The sequence below is a fragment of the Eucyclogobius newberryi genome, unplaced genomic scaffold (assembly GCF_026437365.1).
Source record: "Eucyclogobius newberryi isolate DKJ021-1_F unplaced genomic scaffold, fEucNew1.0.hap1 SCAF_13, whole genome shotgun sequence".
Taxonomy (NCBI): domain Eukaryota; kingdom Metazoa; phylum Chordata; class Actinopteri; order Gobiiformes; family Gobiidae; genus Eucyclogobius; species Eucyclogobius newberryi.
In genome coordinates this window covers 23665335-23693279 of record NW_027315757.1, presented here as the reverse complement: position 1 = coordinate 23693279, position 27945 = coordinate 23665335, and the positions used below count along the sequence as shown (strand labels likewise).

The window sequence follows — 27945 nt, the reverse complement described above, 5'->3', positions numbered from 1 at the left end:
TGACGAAAAGTAACGAGAGGTGCGTCTTCTGCTTGAAATGCGAAATTTACAGCATATTTACCGTATTACATATACTCCAGAATGTTCGAAATATACATTATATAAAAATACATTTGATAAATAGACAACAGTACAATGCATCGCAATAATGATACAAAGTGAAATGTAAATTGTCATATACACATTTATAAACTAGAGAATAGAGATAAAAGGAGAAAAATCCAAGAGGACAGGACAGACATGACGCACAGTAATCTTTTGGATATTATAGCCTACATTATCTATATTTAATGGGTTATTTTACAGTTCATGTGAGGAGAACATTGAACGCATAAAGTACATTTCCTACATAAACGACAGTAAATGACGCCCGTGAACGCCTCAGCAGTTCCTCCGCGTCAGCAGGGGGCGGTGTTGCGCTCTTTGCCGTGGACGCGTCCGCTGTACAAGCTGCATCATCAGCACCAAGCGGGAAGAAGCAGCGGGACCTGGAGCTGTGCAGGAGAATACAACCCGCAAGCCGCACACGCTTGTGGATCAAACAGTCTCCAAAAAGGGAAGATGCCTCGGGAGATCATCACACTTCAGCTCGGGCAATGTGGGAATCAAAGTACGTGAAAGCGGAGTCGGGCTGCTGCGGTTTGTTGTTGTCTAATGACGATGGAGCGTAGCAACTTGTCAAGCTAGCTGTACTAAATAGTGTCGCTTACAACTGAATACTTCTGTAACTCTTATTAAATGCCTCCTAATAATATACATATGTGCTTGTAGTGCAACGTTTATAATCCATATATCTTTATTACGTCTTTAAGTGCACATGACAGGTTTTCATTTTTTTCCTTTGATTAATGGAATAGTCCCTGCTGTAAATATTTATCATGGTTTTACATCAGCCAAGTTGCATTTGGTCAAGAAACTTTTGAAAAACAAAAGGTGAACACGACAAGAAATAGTGCCGAGTTCAAAAACGGAATTCCTCTGTCTATGTCATCAATAAGTGACGTGACTTTGAAAATGCAAGTGCCATTTCCTGACAGTTTAAACAACAGTTCTAACAAAATTGTCAAATCATAACTATGGATATGGATTTTGGCCTTACAGTGTGGTTGCTCATGTCCGTCCAGGAAATATATTTATGAACGTCAACAAAAGGGTCAAATTGGTGGGAACTGGGCAAAATCTTAAATATAATAATGTTAACTACGTTCTAGTGACGTGTGTAGTCTAACCTGTCATATGCACTTCATTTGTGCTCGCATTTTCTTGTAATGCTCACATTATTTTGATTTGGCTCAACTATTTTGGCAAAATATTGCGATTGTGATTAGATCTTTGCAATTTATGTTTTAATAGTAGTATTCTGTTCAAATGTTACATTTTACATGATGCAAGAGTGTATTAATACTTGAGAGAAGACTGATATATGAACTGGTAAACTTGGATTAGAATTGGACCTGATTAGACATTATATTTTGTTGTTTGCAGAGGATTATGTTGCGTAAATAATTGCAGTATTTGCGACTTGGTAATTGTGACCACTCAAATTACGATTACAATTTGATTGCGATACATTTTGAAGTAGTTGAGCTATTTGTCATGTGGAGTTGTCATAAACTTGCCTGTGTGTTGCAGTTGGCTTTGAGTTTTGGAAGCAGCTGTGTGCAGAGCATGGCATCAGTCCAGTGGGCATCGTGGAAGAGTTTGCCACAGAGGGAACTGACAGGAAAGACGTGTTCTTCTATCAGGTAATTTGTTCATATTATTTAGAACAGGAATCCTTTTTCCATCCTCTGAATTATTGTACTTGTACATTTTAGTGACAAAAGCCACAAGGTAATTCATGTGTTTGTATCGTTCAATGAAGCATAAAAAATGGGTCTTAAAAGTTTACTAAATACATGTTTTTTATTATGTAGAATGCATTGTAATTCCATTTACAATACTCTTAATATATTTTTAGGTGATTGACAAATTATTTATAACGCATTAACAACAATATTCGGGCATATATCAATTCAACAATGGCAATGTATAACCAAAGTCCAAATATATATTCATGTTCTATTTTATAATGCCACATGTTTAATTATTAATCGATCTAAGTCCAGATTTACTTATGCTTTACAGTCAAGTATGGTACAGTCGAGGGTTTTGTCAATACACAGAGCCAGTACTGCTCTTAGCCACCAGATGGGGTAGTTGTATCAGAAGCTGCATATCATCCAAATCCAAAGGGCTGCAAACTCACCTTTCTTGTCCCTGTTATTTTTAGGCTGATGATGAACATTACATCCCTCGTGCGGTTCTCCTGGACCTTGAGCCCAGAGTGATCCACTCCATCCTCAACTCTCCTTATTCCAACCTGTACAACCCCGAGAACATCTACCTCTCTGAACATGGAGGAGGCGCTGGCAACAACTGGGCCAGCGGGTATTCACAGGTATTTGGAAATCGGACCCTAAACCTAAACCATTGGATAAGTCAACAAAACCACAGACTTCTAAATATTCTATTGAACTAGCAGAACAATTGGACCTCTTTTTCTTTCAGGGCAAAAAGATCCAAGAGGACATTTTTGACATCATTGATCGTGAAGCAGATGGCAGTGACAGCTTGGAGGCAAGTCTCGATATCGACACATTTTTCACTCTCGCTGTGTGGAATTTTAATAGAAATCGAATACATCTGTGTGGCTTAGTATTACATTGTCAAGATGTGAGGCCAGAGCACCGCGGTAGATAAAGAGAGTTCAGTGGGACATTATATCAGTTTATAATTGAGGATGAACGCAGGTCAGAAATATTATTTGCCTTCATATGGTCAGATTGCAGATGTTAAACCTTTTATTGCTTGTTTTTTAAATCCATGTTTAGTGAAAAACTGTCAGACATATTCACGTTTATGGTTAATATTTTTGTAATGACTTGAATTTGGATTATTTGCCCATAAAGTTCTATTGACCCCTTGCCTTCCGTTTATAAATAACACATTTTATACCCTCAAACTATCAAATCATTATGTAACCAGCTTCAGGCTTTCTTTCTTTTAGCCTTATCAGCATCAGTGTGTTTTTACACCTTTTTCTCCGAATCAGAAAAGTTTAAAATTGTCTGTGAACTTTCAACCACTCGTAAAACAGCTCCTACATTCTCCCTCACAGTCGTTCCTCTGACCTCACGTTAGCGTTTGGTGAGTGCGTTTTGGCGTGTGAAATGGAGAGGAAGGCCGCTCTGTGTGCGTTGGCAGGGCGTGGCGTCTGGTGATAATAGCTGAGCTCTCGTAGAAGGCAGGTATTACATGGTCGTCTTTAGGAGGTGTGGGGTGGGGGGGCCACAATCGAGGTGGGGCTGCATTCCCATTTATATAACAGCCCAGGAAGGGAGGCATTTGCGCTGCCCACATGCGCAGCGTTTACAGGAAGCCCAACACACGGCCGTTGTATATTGCTGTAAATGAATAGTGTAAGTAATGAGTAACCTCTGTGTTTGTAGGGATTTGTCCTGTGTCATTCCATCGCAGGAGGCACTGGCTCCGGTCTGGGATCCTACCTACTGGAAAAGCTCAACGACAGGTTTGGAAAAGTCGTGGCATAATGCGGTTTGAACGGGAGAAAATCACAAATAAACAACTTGCTCTCACGGGCCACGTCCACATGCACAACAAGCATAAAAAGGGACCGCGAGGGTTATCTGATTATTCTAGTGATGTCATTTTTACAGGGCCTTGTAAATGCCCAGTAGTGCCCAGAAATTTCCCCTTCTACATTTGACCCATCCTTCAACCTGTACTTCTTGGCAGGCTTGTCGCAATAACACATTTTTGAGTGTGATATACGACAACGATAATATTGAAAATACTTTGTGCCACTGTCATGAGAGCTCAAACATCGGATAATCCCAGTAAACCCTTTTCTAAATGTATGATATTTTCAGCTGTATTTATTATTATCTTTAGCTGTATTAAATAGACAGCAGAATGAAACACTGGAGTACTTACAAAGACTATAATGAGTTATGGAAGATACTTATTCAACCCTCTACTGCCTGAATCTTTTACAAATAAAGAAAATTCAAAACAAGTCCCCACTAGTGAGAAGAATATGTACACACAGTATATGTTGAGCCCCACAAAATATTGTTTCTAGAACGACAAATCCAGCTGCACTAGAAGATTTTAAAATGATCTGTGATTTGAAGACACAAAGTTTGCCACCCACAGACATGAGGACATTTTGCAACAATCGATTTCAGGGAAGATTTGTTACAAGCAGAAGAGAGCGCAAGTGTCACGCGATCGAACTCGCTGCAGTGAAAACCGGGCGAGTGATGACAGATAGAGGACGAGAGTGAGCTGCCTTTCCATATGCTCTTATTTAGTGCCAAAACAAAAAGAAGAAACGTGTGCGGATTAAACCTGCTTCTAACAGACACAGTATAGCGCTGTATTCACTGGATTAAAGGAGCCTGTTAAACTTTAGAACTAACAGGACCAACATGAACAGTGAGCGTGAGAGTCGTCACTAAGCAACACAGCCTAGCACTGTCCGGCTGCTCTGATTGGTTGCGCTCAAGTGACTGGAACCTCACAATTTAAGGTTTGCGATCTGCGACCTGACAAATGGTCATCCCAGAATCACATTTGACTCGACAGACATGACGAGAGCCAACACAAAAGTTCACTGAGGAGAGAATCGCTGCTCGGGCCACGCCTCCTGAACAAGTCGATATTTTTATAATAATAATAATAAATATAGCCGCAAGCGGCAATGATCGGCCCTCGCCAGGCCGCCGCCACGCCGCAAGAGGAGGGGGCGCTAACGCGCCCCAATTGTCCTTTTATTACGCCTACTGCTGAATCTGTGACGCTGTCACATCTTCTCCCCTTTGTTTTACCATCAAAAAGCAATTTTATTTTGAATTCTTGGCAAAATGTGCGGCTTTGCCGCACACACACCGTGACTCTTTGAATAAAAATGTGGATAACTTTTGATGGTCCACCCCTGAAGATGAGTCTCACCAAATTTCAGGTTGATAGGGCTGACGCCCTAAGAGGAGTTTGTGAAAGTCTAAAGTGTAAACATGTTCTGGCAATTTCCCCATTGGAATAACATGGGAGGTTTTGGTCATCGCTACGGCAAAACCATAACAATTATGACATGGGTCTCATTGACTTTTTTGATGGGGATGCCAAAATTGAGTTGTGTGTCAAATTTCATATAATTTCGCAAAACTAAATATTTAACCTCCATATAAAATCTGTAGGGGGCGCTGTGGCTCCAAATTAATTAATTTCACTTCAAGTAGGTTTAGGGCAAAGAGTTTAACAACTGATTCTAATTTGACGCAATTCGGACTTTATCTGCGCAAACGGCAGAAATGTAAAATTTGGGAGATTTCTGAAATTCTTGCTACAGTTTGCGGCTTCGCCGCACAGAGACTGTGACAGGTATCAATGTAATTTGGATAACTTTTGATGTCCCACTCCTCAGTAGCATTTTCACCAAATTTCAGCTTTTTAGGGCCAACGCCCTGGGAGGAGTTCGTAAAAGTACGACGTTTGGAAAAACTCCGAAGTCATGTTTAGCCATTTTTGAAGCAATATGGCCGACATTTGGTTGGGCGGACGGCGTTGCCGTAATAATATTTTTTACTTCTCTTGTCACCATCTACCTCTGCGCCAAATTTCATGATTCTACGATCAGATTTTTTTTGGGTCATTTCCTATCTCTCAATGCATTTTTGGTACATTTGGGGGCGCTGACGTGCCAATTTTTTTTATTTTAGAAAAGGGAAATAGCCAGAATGTAGAGAGGCACGATATTTAGAGGTGTGCAAATTTTTGTGACTTTTCGTCAATGTTCACTGGGTGAAAAATAGGGGGGTTGGTCCCGAGAAGAAAGAAAAAAGAAAGAAAGAAAGAAAGAAAGAATAATATTCCGATGCGAAAACAATGTTTCCCATTTTTCAAATATCATAAACTATACATTTTCGGAAAGCGCTTTCCTACCTCATGGTGTGGGTCACTGACGGGTACTTTCGTTAATTTTGAGTGGGCTCCGCCCACTTTGTGTTTTTGGCCCTCTATACAGTAATAATGTTCAATTTTTGCATTGCATGCTTATATGCACGGAACATGCAAGAGATGGGGAACGTATTCGTGAGCTACTTAGCGCAAATGAGTGCTTTATATTCGCGGTCGTCATCCCAATTTAAAGTGCTCGTTTAGTGCGTACTTTTGCACGGGCTTCGCCCGTTTACAACGGTAAAGTTCCATTTTCCTACTACTAATTAGTATGCACGGGGCGTGCGTGAGTGAGTGTTTGGAAGTGGGCGAGCGCTTTGCGCTCGATTTCGTGCGCACTTTCGCAGCCGTGCTTCGCACGGCCTTACGAGATTAATAGGCCTCTCGCCAGCTTGTGGCGCTCGGACCTAATAATAATAATAATCATAATCATTAAAGCCGCAAGCGGCATCCAACGGCCCTCGCGGGCCGCCGGCCTTCCGACTCTGCGCTTTCGACTTGATAAAGATAGCGCCCTTATTGTGTTGAATTAAAAAAGAACTTGACAGACGGCGACACATTGGACATGGCCAATCCAGTGCAAATGAACACAAGTGTCAGTCAAATTTGCTGCGCCGCCGCACAGAGACCGTAGCACTTGGAATATAAATATGGATAACTTTTGATGCCCCGCTTGTGTAGATGATATTTCCCAAAGTAAAGCTTGATCGAGCTATTGCCCACGGAGGAGTTTGTTAAAGTTTGAAGCGTAAAAATGTGGTGATTTGAGCAATTCAACGATTTTCCCATAAGGATATCATGGGATGTTTCTGTCATCGCTACGGTTACGCCGTACAAAATATGACTTTGGCTGTCATACTTTTATGATCAGGATGGCAAATTAGAATTTAGTGCAAAATGTCATGTTATTTGGAAAAACTTTATTGTTTATAGGCCACTCTGAAGGCCAAATAGTCCAAATTCTGGGTAAAGTTTGTGGCTCCGTCGCACAGAGACCGTAAAAGTTATCCTTAAAATTTGGATAACTTTAGATGCCCCACTTGTCTAAAGGACGTACACCGATTTTGAGGTCGGTGGGCAAAACGCACTAGGAGGAGTTTGTTAAAGTGTAAAACATAAAAATATGGTAATTTGAGAGATTTTGCTGTTTTCCCATTTGTGACATATATTTGCGGGTCAGCCACACAGAGACCGTAGCACTTAGAATCAAAATATGGATAACTTTTGATGCCTCGCTTGTGTAGATGATTTTCCCCAAATATGAACTTGATCGGACAATCGCCCTAGGAGGAGTTCGTTAAAGTGTTAAGCGTAAAAATGTGGTCATTTTAGAGATTCCGCTGTTTTCCCATTTGTGACATATATTTGCGGGTCAGCCACACAGAGACCGTAGCACTTTGAATCAAAATATGGATAACTTTTGATGCCCCGCTTGTGTAGATGATTTTCCCCAAATATGAGTTTGATCAGACAATCGCCCTAGGAGGAGTTCGTTAAAGTGTGAAGCGTAAAAATGTGGTGATTTGAGCAATTTCGCGAATTTCCCATAAGGATATCATGGGATGTTTCTGTCATCGTTACGGTTACGCCGTACAAAATATGACTTTGGCTCTCATACTTTTATGATCAGGATTGCAAATTAGAATTTTGTGCAAAATATAATGTCATTTGGAAAAACTATTGTTTATAGGCCACTCTGAAGGCCAAATAGTCAGAATTCAGGGAAAAGTTTGCGGCTCCGTCGCACAGAGACCGTAAAAGCTATCCTTAAAATTTGGATAACTTTAGATGCCCCACTTGTCTAGAGGACGTACACCGATTTTGAGGTCGGTGGGCAAAACGCACTAGGAGGACTTCATTAAAGTGTAAAACATAAAAATGTGGATATTCGAGAGATTTAGCGGTTTTCCCATAGGGATAACATGGGAGGTTTATGTCATCGCTACAACTACGCCGTAAAAATTAAGGCATTTGTCTGATTGGCTTTTTTGATCGCAACGCCAAAATAGAATTTTGGGTAAAGTTTAGAAAATTTTGGTAAAACTAATTTTTGACCTTCAATGTTAATTTAAAGGTCACTCTGTAGGGGGCGCTATCGCGCCCATTTCAATTTTGTCAGCATAAACTGGTCCAAACTAGAAAGTTGAACAACTGATTCAAATTTGGTCCTAATCGGACTTGTTTTGATCAAATGGGAACAATTTTTAGATCTGCAATATCCCAAAATAAGTTGTCCAACTTTGCGGCTGCGCCGCACACAGACCGTAAAAGGTATCTCAAAAAATTGGATAACTTTAGATGCCCCACTTGTCCAGAGGACGTCCGCCGATTTTGAAGTCGGTGGGCAAAACGCCCTAGGAGGAGTTCGTCAAAGTTTGACGTGAACAAAATGGCTAACACAGCGTGTTTTCATTTTCAAAGGAAGATGGCGGGCATAGGGTAATTCTGGGGGCGTGGCCACAATAATATTTGTTTTTTGTCCTCACAAGAGGAATGCGTGTTCCGAATTTCGTAGCTCTACGACAAAGTTGACCTCGGGGCGTCTCCCATAGGCGCAATGTATTTTGACTTTTGTCGGTGGCGCTGTCGCGCCATTTTTTAACGAAAAAAAAAATGGCCCAGAAAAAAAAAAAAATTTCGCCGATTTTGAATTTTGGGTTTTGAAGTTTGGTGAGTTTTTGAGCATGTTCAGGGGGTCAAATTAGAGCTCAAAAAGCAGAAGAACAAGAAAAATAATAAAAAATATAGCCGCAAGCGGCAATGATCGGCCCTCGCCACGCCGCCGCCACGCCGCCGCCACACCGCCGCCACGCCGCAAGAGGAGGGGGCGCTAACGCGCCCCAATTGTCCTTTTATTACGCCTACTGCTGAATCTGTGACGCTGTCACATCTTCTCCCCTTTGTTTTACCATCAAAAAGCAATTTTATTTTGAATTCTTGGCAAAATGTGCGGCTTTGCCGCACAGACACCGTGACTCTTTGAATGAAAATGTGGATAACTTTTGATGGTCTTGAAGATGAGTCTCACCAAATTTCAGGTTAATAGGGCTGACGCCCTGGGAGGAGTTTGTGAAAGTCTAAAGTGTAAACATGTTCTGGCGATTTCCCCATTGGAATAACATGAAAGGTTTCGGTCATCGTTACGGCAACGCCATAACAATTATGACATGAGTCATTGACTTTTTTGATGGGGATGCTAAAATTGAGTTGTGTGTCAAATTTCATATAATTTCGCAAAACTAAACATTTAACCTCCATATAAAATCTGTAGGGGGCGCTGTGGCGCCAAATGAATTTATTTCACTTCAAGTAGGTTTAGGGCAAAGAGTTTAACAACTGATTCTAATTTGACGCAATTCGGACTTTATCTGCGCAAACGGCAGAAATTTTAAATATGGGAGATTTCTGAAATTCTAGCTACAGTTTGCGGCTTCGCCGCACAGAGACCGTGAGAGGTATCAATGTAATTTGGATAACTTTTGATGTCCCACTCCTCAGTAGCATTTTCACCAAATTTCAGCTTTTTAGGGCCAACGCCCTGGGAGGAGTTCGTAAAAGTACGACGTTTGGAAAAACTCCGAAGTCATGTTTAGCCATTTTTGAAGCAATATGGCCGACATTTGGTTGGGCGGACGGCGTTGCCGTAATAATATTTTTTACTTCTCTTGTCACCATCTACCTCTGCGCCAAATTTCATGATTCTACGATCAGATTTTTTTTGGGTCATTTCCCATCTCTCAATGCATTTTTGGTACATTTGGGGGCGCTGACGCGCCAATTTTTTTAATTTTAGAAAAGGGAAATAGCCAGAATGTAGAGAGGCACGATTTTTAGAGGCGTGCAAATTTTTGTGACTTTTCGTCAATGTTCACTGGGTGAAAAATAGGGGGGTTGGTCCCGAGAAGAAGAAGAAGAAAGAAAGAAAGAAAGAAAGAAAGAATAATATTCCGATGCGAAAACAATGTTTCCCATTTTTCAAATATCATAAACTATACATTTTCGGAAAGCGCTCGCGCTTTCCTACCTCATGGTGTGGGTCCCTGGTCACTGACGGGTACTTTCGATAATTTTGAGTGGGCTCCGCCCACTTTGTGTTTTTGGCCCTCTATACAGTAATAATGTTCAATTTTTGCCTTACATGCTTATATGCACGGAACATGCAAGAGATGGGGAACGTATTCGTGAGCTACTTAGCGCAAATGAGTGCTTTATATGGGGATGACGACCGCTTCGCGGTCGTCATCCCAATGTAAAGTGCTCGTTTAGTGCGAACTTTTGCACGGGCTTCGCCCGTTTACAACGGTAATGTTCCATTTTCCTACAACTAATTAGTATGCACGGGGCGTGCATGAGTGGAGGAGTGCGTTAGTGAGTGTTTGGAAGTGGGCGAGCGCTTCGCGCTCGATTTTGTGCGCACTACGTGCGCACTTTCGCAGCCGTGCTTCGCACGGCCTTACGAGATTAATAGGCCTCTCGCCAGCTTGTGGCGCTCGGGCCTAAATATAGCCGCAAGCGGCAATGATCGGCCCTCGCCACGCCGCCGCCACGCCGCCGCCACGCCGCAAGAGGAGCCCCAATTGTCCTTTTATTACGCCTACTGCTGAATCTGTGACGCTGTCACATCTTCTCCCCTTTGTTTTACCATCAAAAAGCTATTTTATTTTGAATTCTTGGCAAAATGTGCGGCTTTGCCGCACAGACACCGTGACTCTTTGAATGAAAATGTGGATAACTTTTGATGGTCTTGAAGATGAGTCTCACCAAATTTCAGGTTAATAGGGCTGACGCCCTGGGAGGAGTTTGTGAAAGTCTAAAGTGTAAACATGAAAGGTTTCGGTCATCGTTACGGCAACGCCATAACAATTATGACATGAGTCATTGACTTTTTTGATGGGGATGCTAAAATTGAGTTGTGTGTCAAATTTCATATAATTTCGCAAAACTAAACATTTAACCTCCATATAAAATCTGTAGGGGGCGCTGTGGCGCCAAATGAATTTATTTCACTTCAAGTAGGTTTAGGGCAAAGAGTTTAACAACTGATTCTAATTTGACGCAATTCGGACTTTATCTGCGCAAACGGCAGAAATTTTAAATATGGGAGATTTCTGAAATTCTAGCTACAGTTTGCGGCTTCGCCGCTCACAGACCGTGAGAGGTATCAATGTAATTTGGATAACTTTTGATGTCCCACTCCTCAGTAGCATTTTCACCAAATTTCAGCTTTTTAGGGCCAACGCCCTGGGAGGAGTTCGTAAAAGTACGACGTTTGGAAAAACTCCGAAGTCATGTTTAGCCATTTTTGAAGCAATATGGCCGACATTTGGTTGGGCGGACGGCATTGCCGTAATAATATTTTTTACTTCTCTTGTCACCATCTACCTCTGCGCCAAATTTCATGATTCTACGATCAGATTTTTTTTGGGTCATTTCCCATCTCTCAATGCATTTTTGGTACATTTGGTGGCGCTGACGCGCCAATTTTTTTAGTTTTAGAAAAGGGAAATAGCCAGAATGTAGAGAGGCACGATTTTTAGAGGTGTGCGAATTTTTGTGACTTTTCGTCAATGTTCACTGGGTGAAAAATAGGGGGGTTGGTCCCGAGAAGAAGAAAGAAAGAAAGAATATTAAAGCCGCAAGCGGCATCCAACGGCCCTCGCGGGCCGCCGGCCTTCCGACTCTGCGCTTTTGACTTGATAAAGATGGCGCCCTTATTGTGTCTTGAATAAAAAAAGAACTTGACAGACGGCGACACATTGGACATGGCCAATCCAGTGCAAATGAACACAAGTGTCAGTCAAATTTGCTGCGCCGCCGCACAGAGACCGTAGCACTTGGAATAAAAATATGGATACCTTTTGATGCCCCGCTTGTGTAGATGATTTTTCCCAAAGTAAAGCTTGATCGAGCTATTGCCCACGGAGGAGTTTGTTAAAGTGTGAAGCGTAAATGTGAACATTTCAAGGATTTGGCGTTTTTCCCATTTGTGACAGTATATTTGCAGCTCCACGGCACAGAGACCGTACCACTTAAAATCAAAATATGGATAACTTTTGATGCCCCGTTTGTGTAGATGATTTTCCCCAAATATGAGCTTGATCGGGCAATCGCCCTAGGAGGAGTTCGTTAAAGTGTGAAGCGTAAAAATGTGGTGATTTTAGAGATTTCGCTGTTTTCCCATTTCTGACATATATTTGCGGGTCCGCCACACAGAGACCGTAGCACTTAGAATCAAAATATGGGTAAGTTTTGATGCCCCGCTTGTGTAGATGATATTCTCCAAATATGAACTTGATCGGACAATCGCCCTAGGAGGAGTTCATTAAAGTGTGAAGCGTAAAAATGTGGTGATTTGAGCGATTCTACGATTTTCCCATAAGGATAACATGGGATGTTTCTGTCAACGCTACGGTTACGCCGTACAAAATATGACTTTGGCTCTCATACTTTTATGATCAGGATGGCAAATTAGAATTTTGTTCAAAATATCATGTCATTTGGAAAAACTCTATTGTTTATAGGCCACTCTGAAGGCCAAATAGTCAGAATTCTGGGAAACGTTTGCGGCTCCGTCGCACAAAGACCGTAAAAGTTATCCTTAAAATTTGGATAACTTTAGATACACCACTTGTCTAGAGGACGTACACCGATTTTGAGGTTGGTGGGCAAAACGCACTAGGAGGACTTCGTTAAAGTGTAAAACATAAAAATGTGGTAATTTGAGAGATTTTGTGGTTTTCCCATAGGGATAACATGGGAGGTTTCTGTCATCGCTACGACTACGGCGTAAAAATTTAGGCATTTTTGTGATTGGCTTTTGTGATCGGGACGGCAAAATAGAATTTTGGGTAAAGTTTAGACAATTTTGGTAAAACTAATTTTTGACCTTCAATGTTAATTTAAAGGTCACTCTGTAGGGGGCGCTATCACTGCCATTTCAATTTTGTCAGCCTAAACTGGTCCAAACTAGAAAGTTTAACAACTGATTCAAATTTGGTCCTAATCGGACTGGTTTTGATCAAATGGGAGCAATTTTTAGACCTGCAATATTCCAAAATAAGTTGTCCAACTTTGCGGCTGCGCCGCACACAGACCGTAAAAGGTATCTCAAAAAATTGAATAACTTTAGATGCCCCACTTGTCCAGAGGACGTACGCCGATTTTGAAGTCGGTGGGCAAAACGCCCTAGGAGGAGTTCGTCAAAGTTTGACGTAAACAAAATGGCTAACTCAGCTTGTTTTCATTTTCAAAGGAAGATGGCGGCCATAGGGTAAGTTTGGGGGCGTGGCCACAATGTTTTTTTTTGTTTATCCTCACGAGAGGAATGCGTGTCCCGAATTTCGTAGCTTTACGCCAAAGTTGACCTCGGGGCGTCTCCCATAGGCGCAATGTATTTTGACTTTTGTCGGTGGCGCTGTCGCGCCATTTTTTAACGAAAAAAAAAATGGCCCAGAAAAAAAAAATTTTTTCACCGATTCTGAATTTTGGGCAAAGTTTGGTGAGTTTTTGAGCATGTTCAGGGGGTCAAATTAGAGATCAAAGCGCTGAAGAAGAACAAGAAAAATAATAATAATAATAATAATATTTTTAGCAAAAACAATATAGCCGTTTTTACTATAACAACAAATGATACATCGTTTGAAAGCTCTAAGCCTTCCCGATGCCGCCATGGGGTGGAATTATCATTACGAGCGCTTACGCGCTCGTCACTCCCTATTCCGTCGGGATGCCCCGCCCACTCCCCATAGACTTCCATTGATTTGAGCAGATACAAGCATGGCCCATGCCTGCGGCATGGATTCTCGCATACGGGACGATGCCAGGAGGGTTTTTGGAGGAATGCAGCGCTTCGCGCTGCTGTTGTCAACAATTAGTGAATGGGCTACGCCCATTCACTAATTGTTGACTATTTCTGTCATAGCAGGAGTAAGTATGCATGATCCATGCCTTCGGCATGGGCTAGTTCACTGTACTTGCCAGGGGCGACGGGGTACCAAACATGCGGGCTGCGCCCGCATGTTTGGTCAGACAGTTGCAACGCTGCCTTCGGCAGCGTTGCGGGAGCAATAGGCCCTCCCCCTGCTGGGGCTCGGGCCTAATTAAAGCCGCAAGCGGCATCCAACGGCCCTCGCGGGCCGCCGGCCTTCCGACTCTGCTCTCTGCATTTTACAGAGATGGCGCTAACGCAATTATCTAAGAACTAAGACAGCGACACATTGGACATGTACAATGCTGTGCTTAACCAGTGCAAATGAACACAAATGTCGGTCAAATGTGCAGCTCCAGCGCACAGAGACCGTGACACTTGGAATAAAAATATGGATAACTTTTGATGCTCCGCTTGTGTAGATTATTTCCCCAAAATATGAGCTTGATCGAGCTATTGCCCACAGAGGAGTTCATTAAAGTGTGAAGCATAAATGTGAACATTTCAAGGATTTGGCGTTTTTCCCATTTGTGACATATATTTGCGGGTCCGCCACACAGAGACCGTAGCACTTAAAATCAAAATATGGATAACTTTTGATGCCCCAATTTTGTAGATGATTTCCCCAAATATGAGCTTGATCGGGCAATCGCCCTGGGAGGAGTTGGTTAAAGTGTGAAGCGTGAAAACGTGGTCATTTTAGAGATTTCGCTGTTTTCCCATTTGTGACATATATTTGCGGGTCCGCCACACAGAGACCGTAGCACTTAGAATCAAAATATGGATAACTTTTGATGCCCCGCTTGTGTAGATGATTGATGATTTTCCCCAAATATGAGTTTGATCGGACAATCGCCCTAGGAGGAGTTTGTTAAAGTGTGAAGCGTAAAAATGTGGTGATTTGAGCGATGTTGCGGTTTTCCCATAGGGATAACATGGGAGGTTTCTGTCATCGCTACGACTACGCCGTAAAAAATAAGGCATTTGTCTGATTGGCTTTTTTGATCGGGACGCCAAAATAGAATTTTGGGTAAAGTTTAGAACATTTTGGTAAAACTAATTTTTGACCTTCAATGTTAATTTAAAGGTCACTCTGTAGGGGGCGCTATCGCGCCCATTTCAATTTTGTCATCATAAACTGGTCCAAACTAGAAAGTTTAACAACTGATTTAAATTTGGTCCTAATCGGACTCGTTTTGATCAAATGGGAGCAATTTTTAGATCTGCAATATTCCAAAATAAGTTGTCCAACTTTGCGGCTGCGGCTGCGCCGCACACAGACCGTAAAAGGTATCTCAAAAAATTGGATAACTTTAGATGCCCCACTTGTCCAGAGGACGTCCGCCGATTTTGAAGTCGGTGGGCAAAACGCCCTAGGAGGAGTTCGTCAAAGTTTGACGTGAACAAAATGGCTAACACAGCGTGTTTTCATTTTCAAAGGAAGATGGCGGCCATAGGGTAAGTCTGGGGGCGTGGCCACAATGAATTTTTTTTTTTGTCCTCACGAGAGGAATGCGTGTCCCGAATTTCGTAGCTTTACGACAAAGTTGACCTCGGGGCGTCTCCCATAGGCGCAATGTATTTTGACTTTTGTCGGTGGCGCTGTCGCGCCATTTTTTACCGAAAAAAAAAATGGCCCAGAAAAAACAAAATTTTTCGCCGATTCTGAATTTTGGGCAAAGTTTGGTGAGTTTTTGAGCATGTTCAGGGGGTCAAATTAGAGTTCAAAGCGATGAAGAACAAGAAAAATTAAAGCCGCAAGCGGCATCCAACGGCCCTCGCGGGCCGCCGGCCTTCCGACTCTGCGCTTTTGACTTGATAAAGATGGCGCCCTTATTGTGTGTTGAATAAAAAAAGAACTTGACAGACGGCGACACATTGGACATGGCCAATCCAGTGCAAATGAACACAAGTGTCAGTCAAATTTGCTGCGCCGCCGCACAGAGACCGTAAAAGTTATCCTTAAAATTTGGATAACTTTAGATGCACTACTTGTCTAGAGGACGTACACCGATTTTGAGGTTGGTGGGCAAAACGCACTAGGAGGACTTCGTTAAAGTGTAAAACATAAAACTGTGGTAATTTGAGAGATTTGGTGGTTTTCCCATAGGGATAACATGGAAGGTTTCTGTCATCGCTACGACTACGCCGTAAAAAATAAGGCATTTTTGTGATTGGCTTTTGTGATCGGGACGGCAAAATAGAATTTTGGGTAAAGTTTAGACAATCTTGGTAAAACTAATTTTTGACCTTCAATGTTAATTTAAAGGTCACTCTGTAGGGGGCGCTATCGCGCCCATTTCAATTTTGTCATCATAAACTGGTCCAAACTAGAAAGTTTAAGAACTGATTCAAATTTGGTCCTAATCGGACTCTTTTTGATCAAATGGGAGCAATTTTTAGATCTGCAATATTCCAAAATAAGTTGTCCAACTTTGCGGCTGCGCCGCACACAGACCGTAAAAGGTATCTCAAAAAATTGAATAACTTTAGATGCCCCACTTGTCCAGAGGACGTACGCCGATTTTGAAGTCGGTGGGCAAAACGCCCTAGGAGGAGTTCGTCAAAGTTTGACGTGAACAAAATGGCTAACACAGCGTGTTTTCATTTTCAAAGGAAGATGGCAGCCATAGGGTAAGTCTGGGGGCGTGGCCACAATGATTTTTTTTTTTTGTCCTCACGAGAGGAATGCGTGTCCCGAATTTCGTAGCTTTACGACGAAGTTGACCTCGGGGCGTCTCCCATAGGCGCAATGTATTTTGACTTTTGTCGGTGGCGCTGTCGCGCCATTTTTTAACGAAAAAAAAAATGGCCCAGAAAAAACAAAATTTTTCGCCGATTTTGAATTTTGGGCAAAGTTTGGTGAGTTTTTGAGCATGTTCAGGGGGTCAAATTAGAGTTCAAAGCGCTGAAGAAGAACAAGAAAAATAATAATAATAATAATAATAATAATATTTTTAGCAAAAACAATATAGCCGTTTCCACTATAACAACAAATTATACATCGTTTGAAAGCTCTAAGCCTTCCCGATGCCGCCATGGGGTGGAATCATCATTACGAGCGCTTACGCGCTCGTCACTCCCTATTCCGTCGGGATGCCCCGCCCACTCCCCATAGACTTCCATTGATTTGAGCAGATACAAGCATGGCCCATGCCTGCGGCATGGATTCTCGCATACGGGACAATGCCAGGAGGGTTTTTGAAGGAATGCAGCGCTTCGCGCTGCTGTTGTCAACAATTAGTGAATGGGCTACGCCCATTCACTAATTGTTGACTATTTCTGTCATAGCAGGAGTAAGTATGCATGATCCATGCCTTCGGCATGGGCTAGTTCACTGTACTTGCCAGGGGCGACGGGGTACCAAACATGCGGGCTGCGCCCGCATGTTTGGTCAGACAGTTGCAACGCTGCCTTCGGCAGCGTTGCGTTAGCAATAGGCCCTCCGCCCTGCTGGGGTTCGGGCCTAATAATCATCGTGACAGGCTTTCAATACCTCTGGGCAACAACAGTGCAGTGCCCGAGGACCCATATCCAGACCTTGATCTTGGATGTCAATCACGAGTACCTAGTGAGAAGATTAGCTTGTATTAGCGTCTTTAATGCTGCTAAATACCTGAATTGTGTGTCGGTTGAATTTCTATTGTGATTCGTCCTCAGATACCCGAAGAAGCTGGTGCAGACGTACTCCGTTTTCCCGAACCAGGACGAGATGAGCGATGTGGTCGTTCAGCCGTACAACTCCCTGCTCACGCTGAAGAGGCTGACGCAGAACGCAGACTGTGTGGTGAGGATGGAGCGCTCTCAATAAGTCGGGATCGGTCCGGACTTTGCTTTTAGAACATTCTAACCGCCAGAGTTAACCGAACCGACTGTAAACGACAGGACTGCGGCACTGAGGGTCGGTCCGGGATGACACGGATTGAGATTTATGTGTTTGATACAAAAGGAAGAGTCCAAAGTGCAGGGAATGCTAAAAACTTAAAACGCCGTGTTGATTTTACTCATCAGAATGATTAAGGATTTATAATGGAAAATAGAAAGTAACCGTCATAAAGTACAGAAGACATGAATAGAAGTTGTTTATAATTGTTTATTGCCCGTTACAAATTGAGCTTTAGGTGTTTTATAACAATATTTGAGGTCCAAAAATAAAAAAAAACATAAATGTCAATACATGAATAATCTAATCTATTACACATGAAATCTAAAATAATACAAAAAATAGCTTGTAAGAGATCTAATTACACTTGCTGATGATAAGATAAGATAAGATAATCCTTTATTGTCCCACATGGGGAAATTTCATTGGTGCAACGCAGGTAGATACAGAGGTGATATACAAGTTTGATATTTCTATTGAAAATCACGATAAATTATTATATTTAAACCACTTTATGCAAAACGACAGTAACTCTGAAGCAGGTTAATGTACAATGATGAATAAATGGCACAATGAAACACTTAGATAATTTAGTTACTTTCAACTGACTGACCACATTATTTACTGAACAAAACAAAATCAATATAGCGTTTATCGTACGTACTGTAGGCTCTAAAACCTGCCACGAGCTGAGAGAAGAGCTTTTACGACTCTGACAGTGCAGTAATTACACGACAATAACACTTCAAATGTGTAAATTTTGTCTTTTTAGTGAAAACTCTCCTTCGACTGTAAATATGCTCCATCAGGATGTCCTCAACGCTGCTTCACTTTGGCTTCATCTTGATCTAATTTGTAAAAAACCTCATGCTCTCGGCTCTTCAGTTGTAACCCAAGTCGTGAAAGGCCTTCATACTAGTGCTGAAATAAGATAATCACTAATTGCAACTGTATTCATCAAATTATTAGTATTATCTAGGCTTTTATCCATCAAAATGATTAAAAAATGTACTCGATACTCAAGCAGTATCATTTTAGCTTAATCTGATTCAAATAAAGTGAAACTCTTATAGTCTCTGACCTTTCACAATTTAAACATTAATCGATTAGCAAAATAATGATCACTACCATTAAATAAAATCTAAGAACCATGTGTAAAACCAGTTTGTGAGTGATATTCTGTTGAGTACATTAAAGTGCGTATGACAGGTATTTATGATTTTCTCATTTTGACTTTATCTGGTCTGTTATCTGTTCTAATTTACACCAATCAAGTCGCTTTTTTGTGGAGAAAATCTATAGAAAATGACAGGAAGTGACATCACACTAGGGACTCTCCCTCCATCCAAGGTTTATGCAGAATCTATACAAAATAAACAACTTTTTATGACCGTCTAAACATTAATTCAACAAAATAAGTTCCTCTTGTCGCATAAAACATATTTTGACATTAGATGAGTTTTGTCCCAGTGGTTGCTTGGTAATTTCCTATCGTGATGTCATCAATTACAAACGTGAAGTCAAATATAAACCCAAAAAATATTCTAATTTCTAAAAAAAAAAGAAACAAAAATGCTATTCTGTTGATAATTAGTTTGATTATTTTTAGCAACATTTTGGATGTATTTATCTTAATTGCATTTTAGTTCAGTGAGTAGTCCAACCTGTCAGAGGCACTTTAAGTCTGATTTGGGAAAAGCTAACTATATTTGGACAATTCCGCAGCGATAATGATAGAACAGGGGTGGGCAAACTACGCCCCGCGGGCCACATCCGGCCCGCTGGGCCTTTCAATCCGGCCCGCCAAGCTTGTCCAAGTAATATTAAAAAAATATATTTTTTGCCCTCAGGCATCTGTCTGCACTTGTATCCGTAATAAATCTGACGTGAAATGAATAGATTCAATAGCCTATATTTGACAGAAAAGTGATATTTAATTTGATATTTAATTTTTGGGATTTTTTTTTTCACACCAATGACAGCGGGCCGGCCCTCTGCTACTTGCCTGGATTCGAATATGGCCCTCGGAGGAAAATAATTGCCCACCCCTGTGATAGAACGTTATCACTAAATGGTATTATCCGTTTACTTTCCTGGCACAAAAATGTCAATCATAAACTCTCCTTCGTCGCTTTTACTATTTTTTAATGCTCTTCCCTAGAACTAATAAACTAACTACTACTACTACGCCAGCAGAGTGGGGCTTTGTAAATCGTGGTTAAATTAAATCTTGCTCCTAAACTGATGATGCTATTAGAGGCCTGGTTTGTGCAGTGGCGTTTCCTTCCTAATGCAGACTTCCTCGAGGGTCTTGCATAAGCCCTTCACGTTAATTAGATCATTCTGGGAGCTTAATAGAATGCCCTGAATTGGCCCTCCTGTTGTGGCTGTACACTGAGCCTTTATGTGCAGCGGGCTCGACAAACAACGACACTCTTTTACGTCCTCCTTTCCTCGGACGTTAGAGCGGCGCGTCGCCTCGCTCTGTTGTCGAGCCGCAGGCCACCTTCAACTCTTGTTTTTATTTGGGTTGCACAACACAATCTCCGATCAGAATTACTTTTATTTAAGTTGAAATTTTTATTAAGTAATGCGACCGGCGAGCAAAATGAATAACGCTTTCAGAAATGAAATCAAATACTAGTATCACAGTAAGAATAACATATTACCCCCAATAAAATCAGAAAACATTTACATTTACCTTAACCAACTTCCTTAAATATAGTTACAGTATTTACATATTCACAGCTGAAATTTATTACATCACCAAAACTAAATTTATTGTTGATTTTGTCCTTTTCTTTTAAAATAGACATATTGCGGTTTTATCATAGATTAAAACTATGTAGCAAACAAAAGCACAATATGTCGTCTTTAATGCAAAGAAGCTAAACAAAGTGCAATCATATGTTGTTTTTTTCATTGAATTAGATTTACATTGTGAGAATTAACTTTGGAAACCCATGTTGTTCAACAAAATGCAACTTTGTCCACCTTTTTCTTACAATTGCATTTTTAAATTTCAATGTTTTTGTTGTTTTTTTGCTTCTACAGCGCACACCTCGCATCGTTGTTTTTAATTTAAACATTACTGTATATTTAAAATGATCAAAACTCTGTCGTTTCATCAGGTGGTATTGGATAACACGGCCTTGAATCGCATCGCCACAGACCGGTTACACATCCCGAACCCGTCCTTCTCTCAGATCAATCAGCTGGTGAGTGAGACGTTCATCTTTTCTCCTCCACTTCTCACTCTACAAGTTTGTTGTAAGTGACTGCGATAATGATTCGGAAAAACCCGTTGGGCAGGTCAGATGCGTCGTTAAGTCGCACAAGGCCGTACTCGTCGGTGACTCCCAACAACCCGTCGTAATCTTGTCGTTGTGGTTCTGTTTCCTCTCGCAGGTGTCCACCATCATGTCCGCCAGCACCACCACTCTGCGTTACCCCGGCTACATGAACAACGACCTCATCGGGCTCATAGCGTCCTTGATTCCTACGCCCAGACTCCACTTCCTCATGACGGGATACACGCCTCTCACCACCGACCAATCAGTGCGTCGCATACGTTTGCAAAGTCGCCGTGTTCTCCAGTGTCGTCTAATTAGTTTTATGAGAACATTGACATTGAGGGACATTGACATTTTACACATACAGTTGCATTTTTTTAACAGGAATGAACAAAACTGTCACCTAAAGATGTTTTATTTGCTTAATAAATTTGCATCTGTAGATTTACATGTGGGACATTTTTCTCCCATAGAGGCGTAAAGCTCAGCCCTTAAAGTTAAAGTAAAGATTATAAAGTATAATCTTACACTTAATAAGATTTTGTCGGATTGCACTGACATTTAATTCTAAACCTAATTCATGATAGTATAAACTCCAAAAAGTGAGGCAAAATTTGAATTTACACCAATCAAGTTTACTTCAATTAACAATTCAACTAAATAAGACGTTTTTGCATCTAATGTGAAGAAAATAAGATGTTTAATCCTGGCTCTATCTATTTACTGTATAATGTTCAAAATAAAACATTACAGGCACATAATAATAATACATTTCACTGTACCGTTTTCATTACTCACAATAGTAGAAAAAGCTTCAGTTGTAGTCATCTGGACTCAGTTTGAAAAAATAGACGTTTCGACTCTCATCCAAGAGTCATTGTCAATAACAGAATTTAGGTCGAGAACTCCGTTATTAATACTGTTCTGTGGTAAGACCCGCCCATTGGGAGGAGCCTTCCTGAAGTAGAAAGAGTTGTTTGTTTCAACAGAAACTCCCCCCTTGTATCTACCGAGCTAGCCTATTCAGAATCTTAATGGGCTATTAGAAACCTCTTTGTCTTTGTGAGACCCTGGCTCAACCACCCTGAGTACCTGATTAGCATCTGAATGTCCTTTACCTTTCCAGGGGTTCAGTATTCCATTATAAATAACAGGAAGATGAAACCTAAGCCCTCCATTTCTGTTTAAAGAAGGTCTTTCTTTTTTAACAAAAATAGCTTCCTTGACTCCTCTTTCAAACCATCTTTTCTCCCTGCTTAAAACCTTCACATCACCGTCTTCAAACAAGTGATTAGAGGCTTCAAGATGGAGATGCACGGCACTCTGAGGTCCTGAACTAGTATTTCTTCTGTGCTGATAAAGCCTCTTGTGTAGAGGCTGTTTCGTCTCACCTATGTAACGTTCTTTACAACTTTCTTCACTGCATTGGATCGAATAAACTACATTGCTGTGTTTTTGAGTCGGCAACTTGTCCTTAGGGTGAACCAGTTTTTGTCTTAAAGTGTTTCCTGGTTTAAAATAAACAGGGACTTCGTGTTGTCTAAAAATTCTCTGCAGTTTTTCCGACAGGCCAGACACATAAGGGATAGAAACACCCTTCCTTCTCTGTTCAGTTTCCCTTTTGTCCTGCTTCTTGGTTCTCTTCACTCTGTTGAGAGCCCAAGCGGGGTAACCACAGGCTGAGAGGGCATTACGGACATGTTTTTCCTCTTTCTTCTTGCCCTCTGAGCTGGTGGGCACACCTTGAGCTCTGTGTTGTAAGGTTCTGATCACTCCCAGCTTGTGCTGTAGTGGGTGGTTGGAACCAAAGAGCAGATACTGGTCCGTGTGTGTAGGTTTCCTATATACTTCTATTTGGAGTTTCCCGTCCTCTCCTCTGATCGTGGAACAATCAAGAAAGGCCAAGCGATTCTCCTTAGCGTCTTCTCTTGTAAACCTAATATGTGGGTCCACCGCATTGATGTGATCAGAGAAGGTTTCCAGCTCTTGTTTCTTGATTGTTACAAAAGTATCATCGACATAGCGGAGCCACAGTTTTGGGGCTATGCCTGAGAATGAGGACAGTGCCTTCTTCTCAAAGTGCTCCATGTACAGGTTGGCCACTATGGGAGAGACGGGCGAGCCCATGGCACAGCCATGAATCTGTCTGTAAAATTGTCCCCGGAATTGAAAGTAAGTGGTGTTCAGACAGATGTCCAACAGTTTACATATGTGTTCAGGTGTCAGTTTGGTCCTTTCCTGTAGGGTGGTGTCTTCCTGCAGTCTGATCCTCACTGCTGCTACTGCATCAGTGGTCGGGATGCAGGTGAACAAGGACACAACATCATATGAACATCATCTTATCAGCACAGAAGAAATACTAGTTCAGGACCTCAGAGCGCCGTGCATCTCCATCTTGAAGCCTCTAATCACTCGTTTGAAGACGGTGAGGTGAAGGTTTTAAGCAGGGAGAAAAGATGGTTTGAAAGAGGAGTCAAGGAAGCTATTTTTGTTAAAAAAGAAAGACCTTCTTTAAACAGAAATGGAGGGCTTAGGTTTCATCTTCCTGTTATTTATAATGGGATTCTGAACCCCTGGAAAGGTAAAGGACATTCAGATGCTAATCAGGTACTCAGGGTGGTTGAGCCAGGGTCTCACAAAGACAAAGAGGATTCTAATAGCCCATTAAGATTCTGAATAGGCTAGCTCGGTAGATACAAGGGGGAGTTTCTGTTGAAACAAACAACTCTTTCTACTTCAGGAAGGCTCCTCCCAATGGGCGGGTCTTACCACAGAACAGTATTAATATCGGAGTTCTCGACCTAAATTCTGTTATTGACAATGACTCTTGGATGAGAGTCGAAACGTCTATTTTTTCAAACTGAGTCCAGATGACTACAACTGAAGCTTTTTCTACTATGGAACACGCCTGGACGAATGAGGGATTACACCGACATTACTCACAATAATAATACGTAGAGACATTAACAGTGTAACATATGAATGTAAATAGTTACAACATAATATCCTTTTTTATATAGATATGAAAACATTACATGATGTACATGATGACGTAGATGTGAGTAAACTAAAGACGTTTCAGACCTTACCTCGTTCACACAGTTTTGTAGATTACCCTTTTGTGACCAAACCACTTTAGAATAAAAACTCACAGCAGATAAATGTACCCGCTCGCTTTATTTACTACATCATTACATTTGAATGAGATGCACTGCTACTTCTCTAAGCTGTATGGTGTAAACGGTTTCATTCTTATTTAATGAGTGGCGTTCGTGTGCGTCAGGTCGCCAGCGTGAGGAAAACCACAGTGCTGGACGTCATGAGGAGGCTCCTTCAGCCCAAAAACGTGATGGTGTCCACGGGACGAGAGCGGCAGACGAGCCACTGCTACATCGCCATCCTCAACATCATCCAGGGAGAAGTGGATCCCACACAGGTACGAAGCCGAACATGGGACAGATGTTAAGTGTCAGTAATTCCCAAAGGAACTTCCATTCAGTATCCCTGGGTACATTGTCTTACTTATACACGAGGTACTGATGTGTTTTTACTCCAGTCTACATCAGAATTACAACTAAACTGTGACATAAAACTGCATTTATCTTTCCACATAAAAAAGACTTTGAGTTGAATGGATTGGAATGAATAACGATCATAGCAGTAACTGGAGGCAATTGAGAGTAGATTTTAGACTTTAACTCTTATTTGAGTAACATTTCGTTTGACATAACAGTTTCTCACTTGAGTAAAACTGTTGGTTCCTCTTTCCACTGTGAGTAAATCTACCAGTGACAAAAGCTTTATGTGGAGAATATGAAATGATTTTAAGATTTGTGTTTCTTGCGCCGCTGTGTCTGATGCCATTTAGTTCGTCTCGTTTTTGTGAATTTTTTTGTGGATTTTTTAACGTCGTGTCCTTCAAATCACATTAAATGGAAACTATAAATCAGATGCTGCTTCCAGACATTTACTCTCTCCCCAGTTATTTCTTTCTATTTAGTTTCTCCCCAGTTATTTCTTGGACCACAACTTTGTACTTTTACTTTTCATCACCTCTGATTACAATCACATCTGAACTTAACTTTTAACGGGTTTTAATTTATATCTTTAGAAAGATTGTTATCATTCTTAAGTGAATCGACCTTTTTGAAGTTTTATCATTGTCAATTTGCGTTGTTCTTCTTAAGTGGCCCTGGGCACAGCTTTACAACGCAATAAAACCGTGGCCATTCATGTAAACTGAACCGCGTCTCGTTTTCAGGTGCATAAAAGCCTCCAGAGGATCCGCGAGAGGAAGTTGGCGAGCTTTATCCCGTGGGGTCCGGCCAGCATCCAGGTGGCTCTGTCCAGACGATCCCCGTACCTGCCCTCGGCCCACAGAGTCAGTGGCCTCATGATGGCCAACCACACGAGCATCTCCAACGTGCGTCAATTCATTTTTAATTCCGTCCTTCCGTCGCCTCGCGGGGCTTCGCTAAATAAGTCATCGGTTACATTCTCCGGGCTGTGTGTTTAGGCTCGCGTCTGATTTACGAGCAGACAAAACCAGCCCCTGCGTTGGTCCCCGCTCGGTCCTGGAAGGCGTGATCTGATTTAAAGCCACTATTAAAGAAGACCTCGGGGGATTTTTTTTTTTTTTTTTAACGTAAATTAGATTTCGGATTGACATTCAGACACATGAGCCTATTTCCTCCTTAAACCTATAAAATGTTCTGCCTTTCTGGAAAGTAAGTGTTATGTGATGTCATTATGTCATTTCATCTGCGAGGAGGGGAACAATGCTTTAGGTGTTATTGCAACAGCAGAACTTAAATATATACGTGAGCGGGGATTTCCAGTCAAATAGGCCTGTCCCAGTTGAGTCAGTGTTTCAGCTTCTCCCAAACATTACCAGGGTGAAAGGTTTTGTCCCGACCTTAGCTTTAAATGTGTAGGTCTTTTGCAGATAAGATTAATTGAATAACAATAAATACATGCTACAGACTTTGACACTTTACAAAAAAAAACCTTGTACTTTCTGTTGTTAAATTATATGTTGAATTTGACGTTTCAGGGTCTGAACAGAGTTGATTTATGGATGTAACTAATCAGTTTTTGAGATTATCATCATTGAAAACATGTCATGCGCCGAGAGAAGAGGTTTTATGGATTAGACAAAACAGGAATTGCATCAAAATGACACAGAAGACGCTTGTTTTTGTCCGGAAATGTCCATCTCCATTAGGACAGCGTCACGGTCCGGGTCAAATTGAGTAAAAATCACGTTAATCATGATGAATCGCTAAATGAATTGATGATCAAAATAATAGTTAGTTGCAGTCCTTCTAAATAGGGATCTGACATTTTTTGGATTTGGATTATTATTTGCATGAAAAGGCATTGAAAGTCTTGCATTTCTAGCTTTTCTTTCACGTTGATCTTGAAATATGCTTTGGAAACCTTGGTGACAGAAAAATGCTGTCAGACACACTCGCGCCAGGGCGGTAATCGAGAGATCCACACATCCAATCTCATCTTTTCCCGTTTACCCCCCCCCCCCAGCTGTTCGAGCGAACGTGTCGGCAGTACGACAAACTCCGGAAACGCGAAGCCTTTCTGGAGCAGTTCCGCAAAGAGGACATCTTCAAGGACAACTTCGACGAGCTGGACAACTCGCGTGAAGTGGTGCAGCAGTTGGTCGACGAGTACATCGCCGCCACTCGCCCCGACTACATCTCCTGGGGGACGCAGGAGCAGTGATCAAGTCCTCTTCATATGAACCGATCCGCCCATAAATGTTCAGCTAGCGTTTTCCAACTCGTTTTACAAGCCCCACTTGTAAAGATTTGTCTTCACGCGTCTTAATACAAACAGGTGCTTGGCAGTAACGGCTCCGAAGCACGTTTATTTCTTGGCCTGTGCGCATGCGATAGTGTTTTCAGAAAGTGGGAGGGATTTTAATGCCTAGAAGTTATAACCGAATGGAAAATGGAAAAGCACATAATTATTTCCCGTTGAGCCATATCCTGTTTCCAAGATTATAAAAAAACAAATGGTCCCAATAGCAAGTTTAATGTTTCTTCCTGGTGTTGATTGAATCAGTTCTCCCCCTTTTTACAAAATACATGTTGCCTTGTCTGGCCTATTTTTCTACACAATTTATCGTTTTGGGAGTATAATTTACAGTTTATGGTTGTTTGCCTCAACTTTGCGGAGTGGGATTGAACAGGGTTTTGGGGTCAACGCAGGGTCTTGCTTCCCATTTCGTACCCGCTTTGTCGCCGTGGTTTATGTGCTGCTCCAACACCACTCGTTCGGACAATGACCATGAAGAATGTGACTCTGAATATGTTTTTTGTGCACAGAAAAAGTCCAGACACCAGCCATTCATAGAGCACTTTGGACAGATAAAGTAATACATTCAATTTCACTCTATGCTTGTAAATATACTGTGTTTTTTCCTGTCATCTTAAATACTGCTTAATGTCGCTCTGCCTGTTGGACCTGTTTAAAGTGAATAAACCTTTTCTATTAAAAGTGTTTCCACGTCATGCATTAGGTGAACTAAAGCCAGCGGTGCAAAAGGGCCAAACTATTACTTTCTCCTAACTTTGTGTTGGATGCCAGTCATTGTACCGAGTTAAGGCTCATTGCCACTGGGGAACGCGAGAGGCACTTAGCAACGCTTACTCGACCTGCTATTGTTGTCAACCAGAACAGCGACATGGGAGGTAGGCCTCAGCTGGCGCCAAATGTCAAGTTTCTGTCAAATGTGCCTGGGTTGTAACAATGGTCAACCCCTGACCAGTGAAAGCACAAGAAACCTCTAAAACTAAACAGAG

The 27945-nt window shown here is 41.6% G+C and overlaps 1 protein-coding gene across 1 annotated transcript; it reads left to right on the top strand.

The window, feature by feature from the left end:
* Positions 1–448: 448 nt before the first annotated feature.
* tubg1 (tubulin, gamma 1) lies at positions 449–27642 on the top strand. Its single transcript, XM_072442981.1, has 11 exons — positions 449–610; positions 1633–1745; positions 2273–2440; positions 2551–2619; positions 3492–3571; positions 17609–17735; positions 20963–21049; positions 21240–21389; positions 24408–24560; positions 25386–25547; positions 26666–27642. Exons 1-11 carry the CDS (start codon positions 562–564, stop codon positions 26861–26863), a joined length of 1356 nt encoding a protein of 451 aa, XP_072299082.1. The 5' UTR covers positions 449–561; the 3' UTR covers positions 26864–27642.
* The last annotated feature ends 303 nt before the right edge of the window (positions 27643–27945 follow it).